We start from the raw sequence: 24,666 nt of genomic DNA on the forward strand, positions 1-24,666 counted from the left end.
ATCAGCACTGCTTGACTTTTTCATTAATGCCTGAGCTGAATCATTATTGTGTTAAATCAATTGACACAAAATGGACATTTATTACATTTATGGCTCCTTGCAACAAAGGCTGAGAACACTTCACAGCTCAGATTTGACAGAGGTCAGCCCTATAGTGTAATTTGTGTTTCATTTAAAGCTGACCTGAGCAGAAACTGCCTCAAGGAGTTTAAGGTGAATTCATTCAAGCTTTGCACTTTGCTGACAAGTGACTAATGCAGTAGCCAAGTAAAATATATCTGAGGGCAGTGGCAAGAAGAGTAATTCTGGGGAATCCTTTAAAATGGTGCTTTGACTTGAGTCATTAATGTCGTTGTTTATAAAAATGTCTGTTTCGGTGGTTTTTGACAAAGTCGTCAAATGCGTCGGAATGTAGCATTTTTATTGGCTCTGTAGGATACATGTATTCAAAGTTTGACATGGCATTTTGAAAAAGAAAGAAACATCTCATTTGTGTGCAAAAAACTCACACTGGGAGACAGATTTGTATAGCCAGAGCAGAGAGAGCATCCATTTGTGAATGCAGAGGCAGTGGAACAAAATATTCAAACACGGCAGCCTTTAACAAAGAGAGAAGGCCTGACGGAAAGAAGGACAGCGTCTGACAGCAAGCGCTGGCTGAGCTGTAGCCAGCCAGGGGAAAAAAATACTACAGGGAGAAGTAGGGCAGCAGCCAGTGGTTAGCAGAGCAGGAATATATAGAGGGTAGAAAGATGAGTTTGAACTCATCCTGTGTCACTCCTGATCCCCTCCCCTGTCCTCTTTAGCGGCTAATTTTCTTGACTGCCTTCTCTCTGTGCTGTTGATGTGTCATGTGTAATTTAAGCACAGCCTTAGGCAGAGATTCGTCTTCTTCCCTGCTAGCTTCTTTGTAAATCGGAGCAAGCAAGTGAGCAGTGCAGTGAAAGGCCAGCCTCATCCTTTGAGAGTTGCCAGCAAAAGGACAGGCCATTTAAAGTGTTCCCAAATTCATTTCCCCTTCAGCATCAGCTTGTCTGTACCAACCAAACTGTTTCTACGTCACAGCAGGCAGTGAGTTATGTTGATAGAAAGTAATAGTGTGACATAACAGAATGCCTGGGAGCTTAGGAGGGATGTAAAACATTATCAACAGCGTGAAGGCAGAGACGGGAATGCAAAACAAGCACACAGAGATGAAAACAACCACACAGCTACACAGCCACCGCACAGGCATGCAAAGCAACCATTCAAAGATGCAAAACAACCACAAAGAGATACAAAACAACTACAGAGAGATGCAAAATAACCACACAAAGATGCAAAACAACCACACAAAGAAGCAAAACAACTGCAGAGCTGCAAAACAACCACACAAAGATTCAATTCAATTCAATTTTATTTATATAGCGCCAAATCACAACAAAAGTCACCTCAAGGCGCTTCATAGATACAGAGAAAAACCCAACAATCATATGACCCCTTATGATCAAGCACTTTGGCGACAGTGGTGCGGAAAAACTCCCTTTTAACAGGAAGAAACCTCCGGCAGAACCAGGCTCAGGGAGGGGCGGCCATCTGCTGCGACCGGTTGGGGGTGAGACCGGTTGGCTGCGACTGGTTGGGGTGAGAGAAGATCCAAAACAATCACACAAAGATACAAAACAACCACAGAGAGATGTGAAACAACTGTGCAAAGATGCAAAATAACCACACAAAGATGCAAAATAACCACACCAAGACTCAAACCAACTGCAGACATACAAAACAATCACCCAGAAATGCAAAACTATCAGACAAAGATCCAAAACAAAGACAAAGAGATGTTTGAAAATCAGGCTTTGAATGCCTTTCTGGAGTGGGTGTACACTTTTAACATCCATTTTGGTTCTTCAGTACTTAGAATACTGTCTTATAGCCTGTATTTTGCACCTCACCATCATCCATTTTTGTCTTTTTGTGCAATGAAATTACAGTAATGTTCATATTACATTGTGTTGTTTGTAATTGTTTTTAGTGTTGTGTAGAAGGGTAGATGTGCCTCATCCTCTCGTAATCTGTCCATGACTGTAGGCTACTGGAGTCACAAATATGAGGCATATACTGGTATTTTAAATTAAAACATTTAATTTTTTTATTCATTGTTCATTAATTTCATTGAATGAATGTTAGAGCTATTCATAACAATGATCAACAATAACAGTCAATGCACCGACATAATGATAGATTTCTGTGCTGGACTGCGTTGTTGGCCGAGGTGAGAGTGGGAGCTGAGTGGAGAGACTGTGAGGAGAGATGTGCATTATACAGTGGACAAAGGGAGGTGTCTGGACTGAGAGCAATTTCAGGCAGAAGCTGCTTTCAGGAAAGCCAACAAGTGTGACAAATTGTTTTTATCAGGTCAACTCTTTAAAGTATAGTCTACCAGTATTTGGAGAGATGAAGTGGGTGTTGCTTTCAAAGCATTCTGGAATCAAGCTGAGACCAAGTGAAGGCTGGAGGAGGAAGAGCTAAAGAAATATGTTGAGTGCCATTGGACTAATATGTAATTAACGGGTGTAAAAAATACCATGACATATTATTTTGTGCAAGAAAACAATGTGAAAATGTGAAATGTGTTGTCAGTTGAAAATATGTCAGGTTTGCCTACATTGCAAACACAATAGCCAGACTTCTGCCAGTGCATGCAGTCTTCCCAGCTCAATCCCAGATACATTTAGTTGCAATGTATTTTTCTGCATATCTGTTCCTCTTTGGGTGTAGTTGCTGTTGTTTAAAGTAAAATTCAATTCCAACACGTGTTCTGGCAATTTACTTGCCACATACTGGCAAATAGACCAGAGCACGAGTATAGATGCTCACAAAGGTGTGAGACAGACTTAAAAAACAGATATCAAGCTTTTTTTTCCTTCAGCTTCACTTAATATTATGTTACAAATCTCTAGCAGAGCAGTCTAAAGCCAGAATTATAATCAATGAGTCCCACATAAAGGTTATTTATTTTCTGTAATGAATATAAACACCATGTCTAGGGAGTTAGTTTTAAGTGGACTAGATATCTACTTGTAAGTTTTTACCTAATTTAATTTTTCTGAGTTCTTATTTTTGCCCCATTTTTCTTGACATTTCAAATGTCTCTGAACTCCATATATTTCCACACTTTGCTTTTTCCCTTGTCTGCTCTAATTTGGTTTACTTATCCCCTTTAATTTTGACTGTATTTTTTTCTCTTATAACCTGCACTGTTGTGCTGGCAGGAAACGTCATTTTGCTCCAAGTAGAACGACACTTGAAAAGAAAATTTGATTTAAAAAGTTATATTTGATGCCTATTTTGTGCTCAGAAAAACAAATTTAATAAGTATGTTATTTGAGCACTTTTCCCTCTGTGCTTTGCCTCAGACTGCATACAGTCTTGCCCTGACTTCTAGCTGGAGGTTGTTGGCGCTGTAGGCAGTCTGAGAGGGAGACTGCAGGCGACGCCACCTTCTTTGCAGTTAATAGCCTCCTAAAAATGACGCAAGCACCGAGCATCAATCAGATGTGTAAAGAGGGATGCACTCAGTGGTGAAGATGCAAACAATCGTCTATCATGAGGAATCAGGTCACAGTCAAGAAAAACAAGCAGGTTCTTTTGTAGATTTGGTGCAGCTTTGTTTTTTTTAAATATATATTTTCATAGTTTAAACAAGCTGCACAAACACAACTCCACGCACTGTTTACCACACACACATAAACTGGTGTTAAAAAGGAACATACGGTGAGGATGATCAGGCTGAGTACATGATGAAGAAGCAGAGAGACAGAATCTAACATCAAATGTATTCCCTTAACACCAAGTCTATCAATCTCATTCATGAACTTGAGTTTTTGAGACATCGACATCATCATTGTGATGCCCCCCCCACCCCAAAAAAAAATATGTAGCACAATACATTTTAAAATAATGAATCCCGAGACAGTATCATTTTATTTTCTCAAGGTACTTTTTCTTTAATTCTATAACTGATATACAACCCATGGACTTTTGATGATTAGCAATGACAGTGGCCTCATAAATATAACTATATAATGCTCTTGTAGTGATAGCTGCATTGGCATCATTGAAGTATTTTGCTTACTTGACTCATTCTGTAAAAAAAATCATTTTCAGGTCTGAATCTGGTGCTGTAGTGTGGGTAAAACAAAACAAAACTTCACAGAACGAGGCTTTGGGGCTGTTCACTTCAATGATCACACAAGTTTGAGTCCCATATTTTAGATTTTATTTTTGTTCCAAAGAGCTTTTTAATTGGTCTTTTAGTGGCTGTTTACTTTCATGCACTAATTGGCTTTTTTTATGCAACAAAAATGGGCTATTTGATTAGGCTTAGGCGGTCACAGTTTGGGTCACAATCTAAAGTGCAATTTAAAAAGCGTATATCAGCTTTTACATTAGCACCTTTTCACTGAAAGACTCGATGTCTTCTACATAGTCTGTGATGCTCTCTTTTTTTTCATTACTAATTACAATGAATAATAACACCCCACTGAAGAAGGGGGGCGGGCTGCTTTACTGATGCATAAAAGACACAAGTCATAGAACATATTTACTAAGCTGATGCCCCTAAACCATCTGGTAAATTTACAAAATAGAATACTTGATTGAATAGAACCAAACATATGTAAATAACTGTCTTTCTGTGTATATGGGCCTCAAGACATGAAGGTACAGAGCTGTACCCATCTTGCTGAAGGGCAGAGCTGCTACTGACATAAGCTGCAGAGGTGCTCCTTAGCATTTTGAGAATAAAGTAGGAACTTACTGCCGATAGTCTCATTTTTGGACCATCCAAAACATGTGGACGCACATTTTAGTTGTCACACACACACACACAGTCACACATAAAAACATATATAATATATATATATATATTATATATATATATATTATATATAATAATATAATATATATATATATATTATATATATATAATATCGAAGAATCCATAGGTTGTCTCCTATTCACCGTAAGCCATGTAGCCCCTTCCGCCGGGGTTACATGGAGAATGACCGAGCGTCTGGCAGCACAAATGAACCAGCTGCTAGTTAACGAGAGACACCCGGAATGGCTAACCGAAGGTCGGACGGTCCTGATCCCCAAGGACCCCAAGAAGGGACCGGTCCCCTCCAACTACCGACCAATAACCTGCCTCAGTACTACATGGAAGCTCCTGTCAGGCATCATATCGGCTAAGATGAACAGGCACATGGGTCAATACATGAGTGGGACACAGAAAGGAATTGGCAAGAATACCAGAGGCGCAAAACACCAGCTACTGGTAGACAGAACAGTCAGCCGAGACTGCAAGACCAGACTGACCAACCTGTGCACTGCCTGGATTGATTACAAGAAGGCCTATGACTCAATGCCCCACAGCTGGATACTGGAATGCCTAGAATTGTACAAGATCAATGGGACCCTAAGAGCCTTCATCAGGAACTCAATGGGGATGTGGCGTACAACACTAGAGGCCAACTCCAAGCCCATAGCACAAGTCACCATCAAGTGCGGGATCTACCAAGGAGATGCTCTGTCCCCACTGCTGTTCTGCATAGGCCTGAACCCCCTCAGTGAGATCATTAACAAGACTGGCTACGGATACCGACTACGGAACGGAGCAGTTGTCAGCCACCTCCTGTACATGGATGACATCAAGCTGTATGCCAAGAGTGAACGAGACATCGATTCACTGATCCACACTACCAGGCTATACAGCAATGACATTGGAATGTCGTTCGGACTGGAGAAGTGTAGTCGGATGGTAACAAAGAGAGGGAAGGTAGTCAGAACTGAGGGGATTGAACTACCAGAAGGCAACATTGCAGACATAGAGGACAGTTACAAGTACCTGGGGATCCCGCAGGCAAATGGGAACCATGAAGAGGCCGCTAGAAAAGCTGCAACCACCAAGTACCTGCAGAGGGTCAGGCAAGTCCTGAGGAGTCAGCTGAATGGTAAGAACAAGATCCGGGCCATCAACACGTACGCCCTGCCCGTGATCAGGTACCCTGCTGGGGTAATAGGCTGGCCAAAGGAGGAGATAGAAGCCACTGACATAAAGACAAGAAAGCTCCTTACCATGCATGGAGGGTTTCACCCCAAGTCCAGCACCCTGAGGCTGTACGCTAAGCGGAAGGAAGGGGGCCGGGGACTGGTGAGTGTCAGCACCACAGTCCAGGATGAGACAAGGAACATCCAAGAATACATTGGGAAGATGGCCCCAACTGACCTAGTGCTCAGTGAATACCTCAGGCAGCAGAAACCCAAGAAAGAGGAGGGAGACGAGGAACCATCATGGAAGGACAGGCCCCTGCACGGTATGTACCACCGGCAGATAGAGGAGGTGGCTGATATCCAGAAATCCTACCAGTGGCTGGACAAAGCTGGACTGAAAGACAGCACAGAGGCACTAATCATGGCAGCACAAGAACAAGCTCTGAGTACAAGATCCATAGAGGCTGGGGTCTATCACACCAGGCAAGACCCCAGGTGCAGGCTGTGTAAAGATGCCCCAGAGACAATCCAGCACATAACAGCAGGGTGCAAGATGCTAGCAGGCAAGGCATACATGGAACGCCATAACCAAGTGGCCGGCATAGTGTACAGGAACATCTGTGCCGAGTATAACCTGGAAGTCCCGAGGTCAAAATGGGAGATGCCCCCAAGGGTGGTGGAGAATGACCGAGCTAAGATCCTGTGGGACTTCCAGATACAGACGGACAAAATGGTGGTGGCTAACCAACCGGACATAGTGGTGGTAGACAAACAGAAGAAGACGGCCGTAGTGATCGATGTAGCGGTTCGAATGACAGCAATATCAGGAAGAAGGAACACGAGAAGCTGGAGAAATACCAAGGGCTCAGAGAAGAGCTCGAGAGGATGTGGAGGGTGAAGGTAACGGTGGTCCCCGTGGTAATCGGAGCACTAGGTGCGGTGACTCCCAAGCTAGGCGAGTGGCTCCAGCAGATCCCGGGAATAACATCGGAGATCTCTGTCCAGAAGAGCGCAGTCCTGGGAACAGCTAAGATACTGCGCAGGACCCTCAAGCTCCCAGGCCTCTGGTAGAGGACCCGAGCTTGAAGGATAAACCGCCCGCAGGGGCGTGCTGGGTGTTTTTTATTTTTATATATATATATATATATATATACATATATAATATACATATATATATATATATACATATATAATATATATATATAATATATAAAATTTAGTCACAGAATACAGTGGCACCCCGACTTATGGAATTAATTCGTTCCAGAGGGTCTTTCGTAAGTCAAAATTTTCGTAAGTCGAAGCCCCTTTTTCCATTGCTTTTTGAGTGAGGCAATATTGGCTGAAGACTAAGTTCTTGGTGGAGGAGGAGGTGGCGGAGGTTGAAGAAAGCATACGTATGCATGCATACATACGTACGTGTACATGTATATAACATTATGGAATTTAATTTAATTTTTTTTTCTATTTTATCTATTTTGTTATGCGGGAATTTTGCCATACCACGGGCAGAAATATTATGTGCCTTAATAACTTTTTCGTTAAATGGGGTCTTCGTAAGCCAGGGTTCCACTGTATATATATATTCACAGTTATATAAAGCCGACTAGTTGTCTTCGTTAGTCTTTCCAAAGCTCCACCGTCCTCTAGGATAGCTGATAATGTGAGCTTAGACATTGTCTTCATGAATAATTTATTCTTTTCTACTTTGTAGCCTTACACAATGTAGCCCAAGCACTTGACATGCATTATTAACTCGGGTTTTGTTTATTTAATTGTCTAGGCCTTGCAGTTGGTGGTATTTTCGTGTCAGTGCATTCTGTCCACCTTCGCAAAGCCTGCTTTATTCAAACCCCATTGTCTGTTTTACTCACTTGTGGGACTTCTTGCCCTCGATGCCCCCAGGGCCCGACCCGCAGTCATGAGCTTGAATGATGAAGGTGTATTCCTTCTGTAACTCGCAGTCCACCAGGCCCCGTGCCCTCAGCTGGCCCTCACCGGACGTACCGTTCAGCACCACTGCCTCGAACGGTGCGTCCAGCCCGTGTATGTTGAATGCACAGATCTCTCCTAGAGAGCAGGGTGGTAGAGAAGAGAGAAGGAAAAGGAAAGATGAGGTCAGATTTAATCAGTGTCTGTCACACAGAAACCAGCTAGACAAAATTCTGTGTGTAAATTAAGCAAACAAAAAAGCTTTTTTGGGGAGAGGAAGTTCAAGAAAAACGTTTGCCTTTACTAGATGCCTGAAATGTTCTTATCCATCATGCAAACCCATCAGAGAGCACCTGACTGGTCCCAGATTCAGTCTGCAGCGTGACATGACCCTAAACTTCAGAAGGAGCCCCGCTACAGATGGCCGACCCCCACAGAGCCTTGATATTGACATTATGAAGCCAGTGTGTGGCAGGTTCTCCAAGATGCTTGGAACAACCTACCTGCCAACTAACTCATTTTCACAATCAGATTACTCTAACATTGTAGGAAAGAAATGCTGACTTAATTTAACATTTATGGATGTTCCTGTGGGTCCAACTCTTAATTGTATTGCACAGAAGAAACACATGCTTTCTGGGAATATTGCTGAGCTATTTATTTCCACCAGCAGCCACTGTAAGAGATATTGTTGCGATATTCATATCTGCTCTGTGCTGCTCTTTCTCCCTATCTGCAGTGGAGGAGAAATAACAGTTGTAACTGTTTCACACATGCTCTCAGCATCATCCTTGAGAAAGATACCAGTGCAGAGAATACATACGTGGTGACATACTGGAAAAAATAATAAAAATGTAAAGCAAGCAGATTACTAAAACCTCATGATTTTTATTTGGGAATTATATAAAAAAAGGTCTAGCCCACTCCTGCCTGAGAAAGTTCATGAATAAAGTTAAAATGCTCTACACTAACAATCACAGGCTCATTTGTAAGACTCTACACTCTCTTAATTTAGAAATTTAGCAAAGTTTAAACCCGTTATGTTATTTTCAACTCTATATTTGGATTCTTCATCTCTAGATTCAAACCCAAGACCTACTTGCTGTGAAACAACAAGAAGTTTGTGGTATCTAGATGACTTAGACCTCAGAGGGTTAAGTAACATACCTGTCCTTAAACAGAAGACAGAAAGTGCTTTAGGACTGCGTTTTACAGGTTCCCTTTGTGTTGTACAGCAATATTCCTGATGTAGCTTTGTTACGTTTTCTTAATATTGTAAGTGTTGCTCAAATGATGTGAGAACGTTATTTAAAGTGTAAGAAGTACAGTTAATTCCATGGTAAGGTTTAACACCTCGCTTAAAAGAAATTCTTTAATTTAAACTTTATTTGATCTAAAGTGTATTGTGGCTGAATAAAAGCTGGACAAAACAAACCCTAACGTTTACTTCTTGGTCACCTTGGGTTATTCCTATTGCTCCTTCACAGGTACACAACGAAACATACAGGCAAAGCAAAAAGCATCAGAAAGTCACACTGGAGCATTTATAAATAGATCAAACTCGCAATCCCGCCAATGCCCCTTCGTACTTAGTGTCTAATTGCTCTTGTGAGAAACACCAAGGACATTCCCACCGTTTCTCCACCCAACATGGAGCCATTCTTAGTAGTGCACCCAAAAGCAACATTAAGCACAATTGAGTTACACAGGGGCTCAAGCAAAACTAAAACAGCTCTAGGTCACCCTTGTAGCGAGATATAGAGCAAGAAAATCCATTTAAATCCAGAGTGAGCAGCTGACATGAGCAAAACAAAAGAGGCGAGAGAAGGCTGACATTTATTAGCAGGAGCGTATAAAGAAGCGGTCCATTTGTGGGGTCGGAACGCTTTCTTTTTCTTCTTAACTTCGAGAACTGACATCCTCTTGTGCTTCCACTGGTGGGATTTCAGGAAATCACTTAACGTGCTGGTCTCACACTCTGACCTGTGACGGCTAATTGCGCTGATATCACTTAAACTAACAGCGAGGACTAAATTGGATTCCCAAGCAGCTTTGTGTGCACATTGCTCCTGGCAAATTCTGATAAGAGCAACTTTATTTTCTGCCCCCCTTCATCCTGCTTCTGTCATAATCCCCGCCACCTCACCCCGCCCACACCCAACTCTCCCGCCCCCTCCCTTCCCGTTAGGGGCAGGGGCTCTGAGATGACAATTTGCCTGCAGACAAGCTATAGGCGAAGAAAGATGAAGAAAGAGCAGACGGAGGGAAAAAAGAGGGCAGAAAGTAAGAGAATTGAAAGGGTTGGGAGGTGTCAACATTGTTTGGTTACTGTAAAGGACACCCCCCCCCCCTTCCCTTTTCTGTATTGTCTGAACAATGACTTATCAGACTTAAATGGGCCCCCATGTCATGGAGAAGCACGGCTTGCCGGCAAGAGAAAAATCATAAAATGGCACTGAGCAAACGGTGTGAGACGGCGAGTGACAGAAGATGCAACAGTGTTGACGTGAGGCTTCTCTCGACAGTGCGCCACCACCACACAAAACAGGAAAATGGAAAATCCATCACTGCTGGAGCGAGAAATAAATCCAATACACAGGCAAGTGCAGAAGCTTCCCATCAGGGCGAATATGCTGAAGATATGCTGATGGTGCGCACGCCCACCGCCGAGGCTGGGTGGCCTGACGTGCTCCATCGTGATTTAATTGTAGCTGAAGGGGAGAGGCAGGGAGAAGGGTCAAGGTGACCGCAGGAGGTGTGTGTGTGGGGGGGCGGGTGGAGTGGGGTGGGGGGCTCCCTCTTAAGTCTCAAAAGAACACTGTGAGTGGTTCCAGCTGCCAACAGACCTGTCATTTTTTTGCCATTCTTTTCCTTTCTATCTATCACTTCACTCCAGACCTGATAAGTGTTTTGCCACCTACAGCGAGGCAAAGATGGGCGGTGGAGCGGGATGGGGGAGAGGGGACGAGGTGGAAGAGCACTGGCCCCCGGAGGCAGGTGAGGAACAGATGTTGGGCGGATGGAACTTGGCAGAGGCATAGCGCTCCCAAACGCTAATTACTGCGCTAAACTGTTAGCTAAATATGCATCTCAGTGTCACATTAGACTTTTAAGAGGTAGATTTACGATCAGAAGGAACTCTGTCTTCTTGAAGGGGGGTGAGGTGGGGGACATTTAAAACTAATGGATGCAAACTAATGGATAGTGTGAGTGCAGTGCTGTTTCTTTATTAGTTTATTTTCTGGCTAATCACCACTGTTTAGCATAATAAATTGCTTTTATGATCTTCAGCACTCCATATAGTAGGCCTGCAGCATTTTTAATCACTATATGCTTTTATGCTTTACACACTGTAAAACTTTGAAACTAACTTACTCAACTATGCCTGATTTGCCCCCCTCTTCTTTGCTACCTCATTCTCTGCTGCTGTGATTACTGCGTTTCCCCTTGGACATCATTACATTTTCATTTAATCAACTCTGAATTAAGAGTTGTCTATTAGTTAGTAGAAAGTGCACTCTGGACCTAAGCTGCTGTCCTGTTGGTGTCAGAAGTCGTCCAGTGCTCAAACACCTCAAGGGAATCTGGCACCGGTCCACTCTGCACTATCTTAGAGGACGGAGAGCTCATTATCACTGAAGGCAGAGCTGCTTTACCGGCAATATTGGCTCGTGTTTGCAGAGCTGGAGGAGTGTGACAAAATATCAGGGGCCTTGACGCCTTGGGGCCCCAAGTTATTATCAAAGCTGACAAAGCATTCTTGATGAGCTGCCTGTATCTTAATATATACACAAGCCGAAAAGGTGCTTTCGCTCACGAGTGCAGAGATATGCGCGGCAGCTGTTTACCGAGCATTTGAGCGAGGAGTAAAAGTGGAGATATCAGGCGAGGAAGCAGTCACACTGCTGAGAGGAAGACGAGGAAGAGAAAGATATAAAGATAGATGAAAGGAGGAACTGAGAAGGATGGGAACATGGCCACTGCTGCCTTAGGGCAGCTCCGATTTCCCTACTGGAGAATGACCAAAGCACAGGCATGAGTACACACACGTTTACTCAAACAGTGCCAGCTCGGCGGCTCTAATCAGAGCCGACATGCCTTTCATCCTCCTACTGTTGGAACAAACACCAGATAGACAGCAAGTAAATCAGATTTCTGGATCTCATACTGCTACCGAGCACATTCTGGAAGAGGAATCATTTCGCTGGCACTGAAATGTTTGCGTTCACTTAATATTTCCCCTTGTTGCTGTTAGTAAACCGGCCCTGTTTGCAGAAGAGTTGCTGTGTTTTATGAGGTTTACACAGTTGTCATGATTTCAGCTGCTTTTCCAATTCTGACGTGGGATCAAATTATCTGGTGTATTAGTCACCTCTGCAACCTACTAATTCTCCTGCTTACTTCAGCCCCCACCCTCAAAAAAAAATGCAATCAACACACCCACAAGCACACACCCTGGCCCCTCTCAGCTGCAGTGCAGAGATAGAGCACGAGCCTCATAACTCTGCAGAGGGACGAAATTGAAAATGCTGTAATTATGCTCTTCATGAAATTAGCTAGCAGAGGAAAAAAATCACAATTGAGAAGCTGTCCATTTCTGAGATAAGGATTAATACTAATCAAGTCCACATGTTCTGACTGCGGTGCATGAAAACTGAAGTGGTGTTTCTGTACAGTGAGCGCCTCTGAGTGTTTGTCGGAACGGGGATTTTTAATTAAACTACAGCTTTCTCAACAGGGGTTTAAAGCGGGGAGGAAGTGGGCTTGTGTGTGTTCGACTGTTGCAGAAGGGGTGCGAGTTGATTTGCTCGACCTCGTGGGTGCCACCCCCACTGCCACCTCCCTTCTCTCCTCTCCTCTCTGTTAATTACATTAAAGGCCCCTCACACAGTGTTAATGACATCCCACTGTCTTCTATCAGAGTGAACACCCACCGTGTGTGTGTGTGTGTGTCTGTGAATGTGTGTGTAGGCATGTGTGAGAGAGTGAACAGTGGAGGATTGAACCTTCTACACTCAGACACTCACGTCAAGGAAGCAATGGGTGCCCCCCCTGAAATCAGCTCATGCTGTTGTTGTTCATAAGCATGTAGACGGTATGTATCTGCACTATCCCTGCTCCTGATGTGCAGAACAGCGTTCTGTATTAGTACAGTGAACACAGAAAACTGCACGGTGGGCTGCCCGTGACCTTTCCAGTAAGTGCAATCTGCCAACCAAAGCAAGCATGTAGCTTCCAAAGATTACAGCTCACTCATCAAAGTTTACATCCACTCACAGGTCCAGGTTTCTCATCACAGGTACGTGGGAATTTCCTTTTCTGCACGGTGATTCAATTGGTGGGTGTAGTTTGGTAGGAAGAAAAAGGGAATACTGTACATGAAAAGTGGCTTTTTTTTTAAGGAACTGGGTCAACATTTCAAAAAACAGCACAATAGGTCAAATTAAAGTGCAAACTGGATTTAGTAGTGAATGTGGAAAACACTAAGCCTTGCACCTTTGTAGAACCTACGATGTTATCCACCTAAACGGCTGAAGTCGCTGTCAGCATTTATGCTCATGCTTGTGCAGTATGTGTTAATTACCGTGTGGTTGCTTCTCAACCCTGGCCCCTTGCTCTTGGTTGTAGTCAGTTTTCTTTCAGCACATTTGTCCCTCTGGTCCTTCTTTGTACATTCGAACACATCCGTTCTGATAGCTTCTGCATTCTCCCTCCAGGAATTTACTGACATTTGTGATTGATGCTATGATTATTATTGCTTATATTAAGATGATGATGATTCTCTCAGTGATAAATTCAAATTCTTGACATGTAGTTGCATATGTAGGGAGCTGCACATCACGTTTCGCATTGGTTACAGTTTAAGTTTTCAGTGGGGTTTGTGGTTAAGGAGTACATTTCCCGCTGAAGCATAAATCCCCAGTAAGCTGTGATCCAGCAGGAGAATGAACAGTCAGATTTGGTGTGACATGAAATGCATTGTGCATGAGATATATGCACCATGCGTATGGAATTTGTGGCTCATGTGAACAAATCTTTGCCTGAGACCAAGGATAGTGTAAATATCAGAACATCGATGCATGCAATTATGGCAATTATGACGTGTGTGTTTTACTCCTGACTTGTCACCAGTTTATGTCACATTTAAACAAACTAAATAAGCACCGAGATTCAATGTGAAGAGTTAATATTGTGGCGGACTCTGACGCCACCCATATGGAATAGATACAAACTTTATAAATCTTATAAAGTTTGTATCTGTCTTGTGTGAAATTTGTATGAAAAGCATACAAGAGTGAAAACAGATATAAGATCCCTTGAAAAATTATATAAATGAAATTATATTATATAAATGTTTTGGATACTTACTAAAACAATATATGAAAGTAATGAGAAAGTGGCCATTTTCATGAGTAAATCATATAAGCCTTATATGATTCACTATGAAGTAGGCCACATCTTATGCAAGTTTTTTATATTTCTTTTCCAAATGGGCAGTCACCAGCAATGTAGGCTGCCTGCTCAATGACTGCGTTTGAACCCAAACTCGGAGCGTTTCAAAAATATAACTAAGTAGTTTCAAGTGCCTGAACCCAACAAGCGAGTGAATTCAGAAAGTAAGTGACAATGACACAAATCCGTGAGTGTAAATGAAGTGTAAAACACAAATCACAAACACACAAATGACAGTTTCTTCACTGACAAACTTGTGACTCTCCCCAAGCTTGCACCACTCCTCCAATTTTATAATTCAGTTCTTTCACAGAGAACAGCTTCCTCTCCTCTACAACAAGCCACCAAAGCCAAAGGATCTAGTCATATCTCATATCTTTGACAGAACAGCAATATTTGATGCCCTGCGATAAGAACTTATTGGTATCACTTTATCTTTAGGTTATGGGTAGAGTAAAATCGCTGTTTAATGGTTTATGAGTTTCCTCTGCATACTTCACAGTCCCTCCCTGCCTAGTGCACATATGAATTAAATTAACTGAGCTCGTCACACAAGCTTTGGGTTTTAATGTAGTGCTCTTCAAACACAAGCCAAAATTACCTTAGTTACTTCATCAGTGTAATACTTTATAGAGTTTTTGGACTACCCCAACACTGAGAAGAACTTTCTATGATAAATGCACAGATTTTGATGTTTAGAAGTGGGTAAAAACCCTAACCCTCTAGAAGCGTCTAAAAGTGCTGTAGAAGTATCGCAGTATGAGTCCGGTTAGGTCAGATTTTTGGGTGAATCAGCATGGGGTTTTCGGTTTCATCTCTCCAGGCATTTCATTGGACAGCACCAAAAAAATTTTAATAACTCAAGGCTACTTTGTCATAGCAGCTTCAAAGGTCTGTTAGCGCTGCCAAGTGTGTGCAATGACACACACCCACCTCGCCTTATATGTCAGTAAAGTTAATCACAAACCCCAGGGGGCAACGTGTCAATTACTTCAACTTGGAGCAGGGCCAAAGCACTGCTGTGCAGGAGTCAAACCATCAATAACAGACTGGCATCCGATGCAGCACCAGCTAAATCATTACAGTAAACACAAACACTTCACTTTAATCAGCTGGCAGCTGACATCCACCCACAGAATATTCACTGCTTTCAGTCAGTGACGGCCAGGAAAGGTGAAATTTCCCGACAGTGATCTAAAAACTGACATTGGGCAATTTTTTGAAAAAACAACTTTATTCTATTTCCTGTTGCTGATTTAAGGCATGGCTCACATTGGAAACTGTATCCACCAAGTGCTAATTGAGGGGAAAAAACATAATGCCATAAAATGAATCAATATAAGGCTTTAATTAAGATCAATTCCAGTATTTTGTGTAATAGAATGACTTTGTAAGGCCTTTCTACAGGTAAAACGCAAGTTCTTTGACACAACTCTTTCCTCTACGCTGAATACTGAAATATGATTGGCCTTCCAAAAATGGTGAGAGGAGGTAAAAAACCACAAAAGCAACCAAAGAGAAAAAACCCGCTAAACATTAACAAAACAAAGCCAAGGCAATCACATTAAACACAAAGAGAAATCAATAGTTTCTATTTTCCAATTCTGTTCATGGAAATGCCCTCGAGGGAGAGCATGTGTCCTTGTCTGAGCAAGGCCAGTTAGAGTTCAATGTGTTCAAATATCCGTATCAGAGTTTATGACCCCCATTAATGCCTCAGAGGATGTTCTCTCCACAGTCGAGCAACATGATGAAGCAAAGACCATCACATCGCTGACACTCTCTTTGATCATGGATAGAGTTTATTAGATCTAAGGTCAGCAAAGCCAAACAAAATCAAAGAACAACCACACAATAGAATATTTAGAGTACATGCAAACCTGATTACGTGCCAAGTTTTCTTCACAGCAGAAATGCAACCGAGCCCACAAACGTTTTTCATGTGTTTTTTAATACAACGCAACAACACCCTGGCTTTGTTTCGACGTCTACAGTATTTCAGTTTTATTTGTTTTTCACCAGTGTAGCATGCAGTGCTTTATTGAGCTTTATAGGCCCGAAATTAATGTCAGAATGATCCACTAAGGCTCAGGCAGGGATTATGAGAAGCTCGTTTCAGATATCAGTTTAACTCTCGCACTAACTGGATTATTGATGCATCTAAGCCATTTGCACTGTTCAGCTTTTCATTTTACTAAACTAAGAGAACAGTTAGCCAGTCCTGTTGCCTGGAAGGCTCTGCTTACATTTCTGTTTGCTATCTTTCTTCTGATTGGATGCCCACAGCAAACAGAAGGATTTAATTACATTCTGGCTTCACTCACACAAGCATAAAGAACAGTTGGTGACCCCTTGACAACCTCCAGTCACTATTCCCTGATTCCACAACTGATTGCTACCAGAGGGTTACTGACCTTAATTAAAACAATAATTAAAAAATAATAACTTTACAAATGTAATCAGTTCAGAGATACAAAGAAGGTTTTTATGAGTCCTTCTGGTTAATTTTTATATACCAGTCATGTCTGCATGAGTACAAGAGAACGGTGAGTAACAAAAACAGATGACCCTCAGCAATTTGAAACACGAGAACAGAAACGCACGCACACAAACACACAGATGAGGATCTGTGCCATCACATCCCTTTAGTAGTGATCTAATGTGATGGCTGTGGCTCACTTGGTAGAGCAGGCTGTCTACTAATTGAGAGGTTGGTGGTTCCATCCCTGAATGCTCCAGTCAAAGTATCCTTGGGCAAGATATTGAACCCAGATGTTCATTGGAGTGTGAATCAATAGATAGAAAGCACTTAGATGTAGAAAAGTAAATGTGTGTGTGTGTGTGAAAAAGACATGTCGTGTAAGGTAGATTAAGTCGTGCATTAAATAAGAACTTGACAATTTACCTCTGCAAATGTTGTCTCACAGCAGCGTCCACATAGTGTTCGATTAACAGAAATATATGGCGATAAGAGGTATGCATTTTATTGATTTTTACTGCTAAAAAGGTTTTCTATATAGCAAACTTTAAAGTGGGTAAAGTAATCGTATGTTATGAGGAAAACAAGGCTTTTCAAAGACACAACTTGAGATACAAAGTCACACAAAAACTTCCACTGGGAAAATCCATTTATATGTATCTATTTCTGTCGGCATCAGCTTCATTGTTTTACAACAAAAACAGGGATTTAAACTTTTTTATATATTCGAATGAAAGATTTGATAGTGTCAGAAGTTCATGTTTATATCATAATAATAAGCTGAAATGAACCCGAATCAGAGAATGACCACTGCAGGGATCACCTGGCATTTTAATGCATCTGTTCATTTTAAAGCCATTCCAAATATTATTTCCAATCTTACCAAAAGGCATCACCCACTGCCCTCCACAGAGCCCAGAGGAAGATTAAAAAGTCCCAGTTCCAAAAATAACTACTCTGACTCTCCATTATGTCACTCCACTCTGCCCAAATACAGGCTGAAATCCTGCCATTGAGCTATCGATCATCTCGTCGTGTACCGACGGCTCCGGCAGTCAGGCCCAGCTGTTCACCATCATCACCACTGAGTGTTATAGGCTCCGGTCCAACCACACAATGGATGTGGCTCCACTCAGCTTTCCTTACTCTGCCCGTGATTTAACGAAAGCTGGACCAAAGCCAACAAGGCATAAGGCTTCGACCGGTGCGTTTGGGGCTGAAATGAGGCAGGAACCAAAAGTCTGGATGTTTGTAAATGCTACAGAGAATTGGTTTATCAGAAAATCAGTTGCGATATCGTTTATGGCAGAGGCATCGTGTCCCAACTGACCAAAACACAAAATGTATTCTAATCTTGTTTATGCTCTATTAGGGAATTTGAGAGGGAAACCAGATGAAAATATTGATGCTGCTGCCCATATCTCTGGTGTATTTTATATGTAAATTGCCATCAGTTGCATCATCCTGTTTAAAAGCTCCCGCAGCCAAAGGGTCCACGAGGCAGGAACATATCTTCTTTTAGTGCATTCTGTGGTAATGACTGTGTTAGGCTGTGTTAGCGAGCGGGAATGGAGTGCAGGACTTGCTGTGGAACGCTGACGACTATGAAACGCAGCGGGCTCACATGACACGTCCACCATCGCTGCTGGCAGTGTTTACCTTTGGGGGGGAAGTGTACAGTGTGTCTGATAACAGCTGCAGAGAAAATGTTGTTACTGTGTTGGTGTGACGTCCCTGGAGAAAACTCCTAGAAGATTATTTTTATACTTGTGCCTCGGAGATCTACAAAAGGCACCACAATCTTGGCATTTACATCAAACAGCAAGACAGATGTGACAGATGAGCTATTCTGACAGCTACAGTAGAGACATGATTTCTGCTTTTCCAGCGTTCACAACACTTGAATGCCCTCTTTAAAGCCTCTGTTTCATTTCATTAAAGCACAGTGCTTTTGAGACCAGATTGGCTCTTCCCACACATGGATGTGGCTACGCTTCCCCCTGTGCTAACAGTCTATTTCAAATACCACTGTGTACATGATAAGTTGTGTAAAGATGCAAAACGGCAACAAAGACAACAAGTAAAACAACCCAAACACACACCTACATTTCCTATAATGCAACTTAGTAACTTACATTAGACGCTGATTTCCTGGCAAATGTTTCACATGATTTTCTAAACCACACACACAGAGCTCAGAAAAATGGCAGAAATCATTCCAGCCCCCCTCCAAGCACTAAATATCTGAGAAATGGTTTATAACTATAAAAAATTTCATCACTGTAGACAGTGTGTTCACACATGGAAATTATAACTCTCCTCACTGTGATTCATTAGTTTTCTATGCACCAGTCCCGACTTTAGACTACTCTTTTCCACTTCTAATGTGCTGTTATATGCTTCTTTAATACTTATGTAGTGGCTATAGAAGCTAACAAGGAAGCAGTCTTTGCATCAATGCCAAAACAGCTAAATAGGCTAATTTATAACTTTAGCCTGCCAATAATGTCAACTAATTTTGGGCTTGATCGGGTGAACCCTCCCTTAGTTGCACTGCAATCGGCGTAGGCTGCTGGGGCGGTTTCCCATGTTGCACTGAACATTTCTTTTTCACTCACTGTGTGTTTATACACAACTCTGCAGTTAATAAGTAGTAGTTAATCTCCAGTTCTCTTCCACAGCCGCACCTCCCTAAAGCCTGGTACTGCTAGATGTATCTTCCTGTTGGAAGGGAGTTTTTTCTTCCCACTGTTGCCAAGTGCTTGTTCATTGTAGGGCCTTAACCTTACATTATAAAGAACCTTGAGTTCTTTATATTTTTGTGGTTTGGTGCTATATAAATGAAATGGCACTGAACTGAATATTTTTAAACACATTTTGGTTTATTGTGCTAGAATGAATGCTGTGTGAGTTGAATGTTGTATTATGGTTTAATGTCTTCACTTTGCCTTCCGCAGTGTGAACAGTTACTGTGATCAGCACGTGGTCAGGGGAAAGAGTGTGAAACAAATGGAACATTTTCATCATGGCATTCGTCAAAGCTGCTGTTTTTAAATCAGTTAAAACTGTCACCACAGTGGCATTTAACAGATTTTTTTTTTAAATGGCACATGTTGGTCCTTAGAAACATGAAGCAATAATTTTGAGTAAAATGAAACTGAAATACAAATCAAAGGTTTATTTTTTTCAAATGATTAACGAGGAAATTATGCAGGGGCAGGGTTTAATAAGAATGTTTTCTTCTTCCTGCTCCTTTTCACACATGGTTGTAGTGCTTTTTGATAGAAAGTGTGGTTGGTTTGTTTGAATTGTTGTACCAAGTGTGAAATAAATAAATAAATGAAATGAAATGCTCCAATATAAACTGGATATATACCAAACAAGTATCTTTCATTTGACCTGATTCCATTTAATTTTAATGTTTTACATTTTTCATATGCAGCAACATTACATGTAAAATTTACCTGGAATTAAATTAGTTAAAGTGAGCAGTTTGGGAATAGTTGCTCCCTCCCTCCATCCTGAAAAGTTACCCACTGGGAAACGGGTAAACTCTAAAACTCAGCTCTTAGCTCAGCTTTTCAGAAGCTTCAATTTAAATATTTCCAGCAGTTAAACCTTTCAAAGAAACTCTAGTTAAAGTATGATATATTTCTATTTTCCCTAAACACAAATTAATCGTTCCAAGAGGCAAAATATTACCTGAGCTCTCATTGGAGAGAAGTTTGCATTTGCACAAGCTGTGAAAAATGACTTTTTCCACCAAGGTCTGCTGGCACCAGTGGGTCACCATCGCTCACTGATACAGTTCAAATTGGCCTAGGAACCTGGGAGTGTGAAAGCAGGGTAGTCCCTGCCACAAACTGTATATATGTGTGTGTGTGTGTGTGTGTGTGTGTGTGTGTGTGTGTGTGTGTGTGTGTGTGTGAGATTATGGGAGCAACAATACGCACCACAAAAATACCCTATAGATGGGATTTCTTGCTGTCTGCACCTCTTTTTCTAGAACTGTGTGTGTGTGAGAGAGAGGCTGGTCTCTTGCTGTTCCTATACCTGTCTCTTTTTATAACTAAAAATGTCGATGTTTGTGCATGTGTGTGCACGCGAATGCCCACTCTATCTCTATTGTCCAGTGTGTGCTTCTGTCTCTGCACACACCTGAAAACCTGCACAGAGTGAAAACACTCAGTGATTGGCTGGCAAACATGGCCTCTATCCCTCCTATCATTTATTTCTCTCATTCGCTCTCTCATTTATTCCTGCCGTTCAGCTGCTGCCATTTCTCAAATTCAGCTTCTTATTAAATGTCTGTCATCTGTGCCATTTGTCCATGGTGCTGCGTTCCCCCATTCCCTCATTTGCCCTTCATGCCATTCTGTCCTTCTCTTGCTTCACCTTGCTGGAGAATTAAAGCTTGTGTATTCTGCTCTGATATTGTGTTCTTATCCTTTATTTACACAGCTTTGTTAGAAAAAGGACACCTGACTGGATGTGGCTTGACCGGAGCATTAAATGAGTTCATTGCTTATGTAAGTGGAACCATCTTTTTGGATCAACCGTCAAACAACTCTGTTGTATCTTCTCAATTAATTATGAATAAAACCAAACACAGAGGCCCTGACAAAACTGTGGTCTAGCTTACTAACTAAAAAAGAAAGCACTAAATTATAGGTTGTGTAAACATTTTTAATAATTATCCGATTAATCGTTTTAAGGAAACCGGATACATTCCAACCCTGTTTCGATGCGTACTTAACGTACCACGGTTTCAACAAAAAGATGCTGCTGTACTTAAATACCTGTTGCATGCTGACGGGCATCAAAGCTAGTTGTCATTTCCACCTCACTGCCAAATTAGACGTCTATCACTCTCTTTCCTGTCTGCTTCCTAGCTTCCTATCCTTGGCAAGAGGACCTCAGTGGATCACTCAAGAAAGGCCCGTGGGACACTCGAGTCAAACTGCACTCTTTCTTCAAAGCACAGCCAGTGAGAGTGAAACGTGATTAAACCTGGCAACACATCTCCTTACAGCTTTTAGCGGCTTTATGATTAAAATGTTTTCTCCTGATAAATGAGGACGGGTCACATTTCCCGCAGTGTCACTTCTCATGCTGCTGATACACTTTACAAGAAGGTTAATTTCCAATGTAACGATGAATGAGGGGGGGGAAAGCCCAAACAAGTACTTAACTGGCCTTCAAAGTACATCTGTACATATTTGCTGAAATATTTGAGAAGAATCTGTTGTTACAGGCTTTTCTTTGGATCTTGACACTGTTTTTTCTTCAAGACAAATCAGTCTATGAATAATGGCAATAATGTATGACCGTAATATATATGAGTTTTCAGTTACTTGACATGAACAATATGATATTATTACTGCTGGTACTGTAATTCTGTTCTTTCACATAATGATCACACATTAAAGAGGCAGCTTTCCAGCTTTCAGCCCTTAGCGGGCCATTAAATCCTTACGCTAAGGGTGGCTCATTGACCTAGCTTTATTCCCATAGTGTGGCATTATCTCCAATCAGCTCAGTATATCACAAAATTACACAGATTACACAGGTCTGGGCTGAGAAATGGACTGATGGTCCAAATAAGAGGTAATTTAACAATGTGTTCTTTCCATCATAAAACCCTAATAAATGTTCCTTTAAAATTGCAGAATTACAGTAATGACATTTCAATAACCACCCTTAGATCAAGGTAGCAGGAAAAGGCCAGATATAGTGGATATACTTTCTGTGTGCTGTTGCCGGCCAACCAAGGGTGGGAAGCTGAGTGCAAACTGAACTTCAAGAGCAATTTTCTTTCTTTGTCTTTTCACTTATGATGTTCAAACAACATTAAAAAAATAAGAGTGCCACCTTTTATTTAGTTGATGTGTATGAATCTGTCTCATCCATCATCTCTCATTCCTTCCATTTAAATATCCACTGATTATTATTCAGCATTAAAGGATACCACCATCAATGATACACACTGAAAGATGCCAACATGTTCTCACTCCCAACATATTACGGTATGTGACAAATCGTCAGGATGTTACGCTTTCGGCCACCCAACACTTTCCTGTGTTACGTGTTCAGAAAAAGGTGGAAACATGAGAACCGTTTGGACTCAATCTGCACATATATATTCATTTTATTTTAATCGCTTTCGAAAACACTATCTAACACCATTAAGGTTGTGGTTAAGGTTAGGATTAGGGTTAGGGCTCAAATACATGGCTGGAACGTGTGTTACCAGTTGGAGCGTCATTCTATTGGATTACATCCACAATCGGGCGCGTATCATAGGGACGCGGAAGGTTACCTTTTCCGTACCCATGGGACGCCTCGGGATGTGACAAATTGTTGGTTATGTTACGCGTTGGGAATGAGATTGCTCCCTTATTTATCTGTCATGGATGTGAAGAGTAAACTCACACAGTCATATAATTCCTTTAAATACTTATATGATGTTCATTGACATTGATATTATGCGTTAATAACTGTTTAACCTCCTATCATATAAACATCAAACCTCTACAGATTTGTGTGGATTCTTTAACATCAACACATTCTTCATTATACATTTACTAGATGTTAAACATCGACTTATTAACAGCTGACTTATCTGCAAGCACCAGATCTGAAGTAATAATAATGATTTGCTAAATTTAATAGATGTATTAATATACTTATTGAGAGATAACAGTGCTAAATGGGTGCTTTTATCTGGACTATTATAGAGCACAGTGTTAAAAATCAATCAACCAATCACGTCCAAACAAGGATGAAATTGATTTTGGGATGCTTAGGGCTGAGTGCTGGCACATTCAGTCACCATATCCATATTCAACATCAACATCTAATAAAGACAACAACTGCCTTGTAACACTTAGTCACCTGTTAATAAGTCGACTAAGTTTAACTTATGACAAGAACATTGATTTAAGGTAATAAGGTTTAAGGTGTAAGAGGTGTCTGTAACAAAACCCTTGTCTAAGTTTTTATGTAATTATACAAGAACTGCTGGTAAAACAGACTTTAACTCTTAATTTGTTGATAAGATCTGCATGTTAAATGTAAAAAATAAATAAATAAAAAAAATATTATCATTAATGAATAACATTATACTGTCCTCCATATACAAATACATTAAAACGTAGTCATAGCAAGTTTTTCGGGTGTTTTTGTCCACAGTGAACTGATCATTAATAACTCTGTGAATCACTTGGATAATGACATCTGAAAAAAAGCCAATTGAAGCCAGGAGTTAGAAACCTGGAGTCTAATCAATCAAAAAGAGAAAATTGCTGATTTGCATAAGACTTGTAAGGTATTCTAAAAGAGATTGATCAGCTCATCGTATTGACAAACTGTGGCAACTGCTAGCAGAGGGTGCTCAGCCAAGATAACTTTAAAGGCACAGCACATAATTCTCACTGAGGTTCAAGATGAAGCCCAGAGTAACAGTTAAAGCCTTAAAACAATCATCAGGCAGTTATCGTCTCTGTTTACGATGCTGCTGAATCACACCAAGAGAGCGATTTACATCAGCTGTCCTAAAACTCTGAAGTGACTCTGTGAGGAATTCCCCAGGGATACTGTCCAGGTCTGAGCCACAGCTTCTGGAGTCTGTTAGTGGATGTTTGCGTGTATACACAGGAAGTGGTGGCATGGCTCGCCCGCATTATGGAAGTGCTCAGAGCCCAGTATGAAATGTTTAGCAGCACAATAGACAAGACAATAAATAAATAAAATATAAAATCGCTGTTTTG

At 41.4% G+C, this 24,666-nt stretch overlaps 1 protein-coding gene across 1 annotated transcript in view; it reads right to left on the reverse strand.

The window, feature by feature from the left end:
• Positions 1–24,666, reverse strand: part of LOC102292773 (calsyntenin-2) — a gene marked incomplete in the record, with an annotated part of 341,630 nt that overhangs the window by 154,520 nt on the left and 162,444 nt on the right. The window contains 1 exon segment of the mRNA XM_005926617.3: positions 7,908–8,103. Coding sequence (XP_005926679.2) covers positions 7,908–8,103 — 196 coding nt within the window.

This window comes from Haplochromis burtoni, unplaced genomic scaffold, assembly GCF_018398535.1.
Source record: "Haplochromis burtoni strain Fernald_Lab_line unplaced genomic scaffold, NCSU_Asbu1 Contig_94, whole genome shotgun sequence".
Lineage (NCBI taxonomy): Eukaryota > Metazoa > Chordata > Actinopteri > Cichliformes > Cichlidae > Haplochromis > Haplochromis burtoni.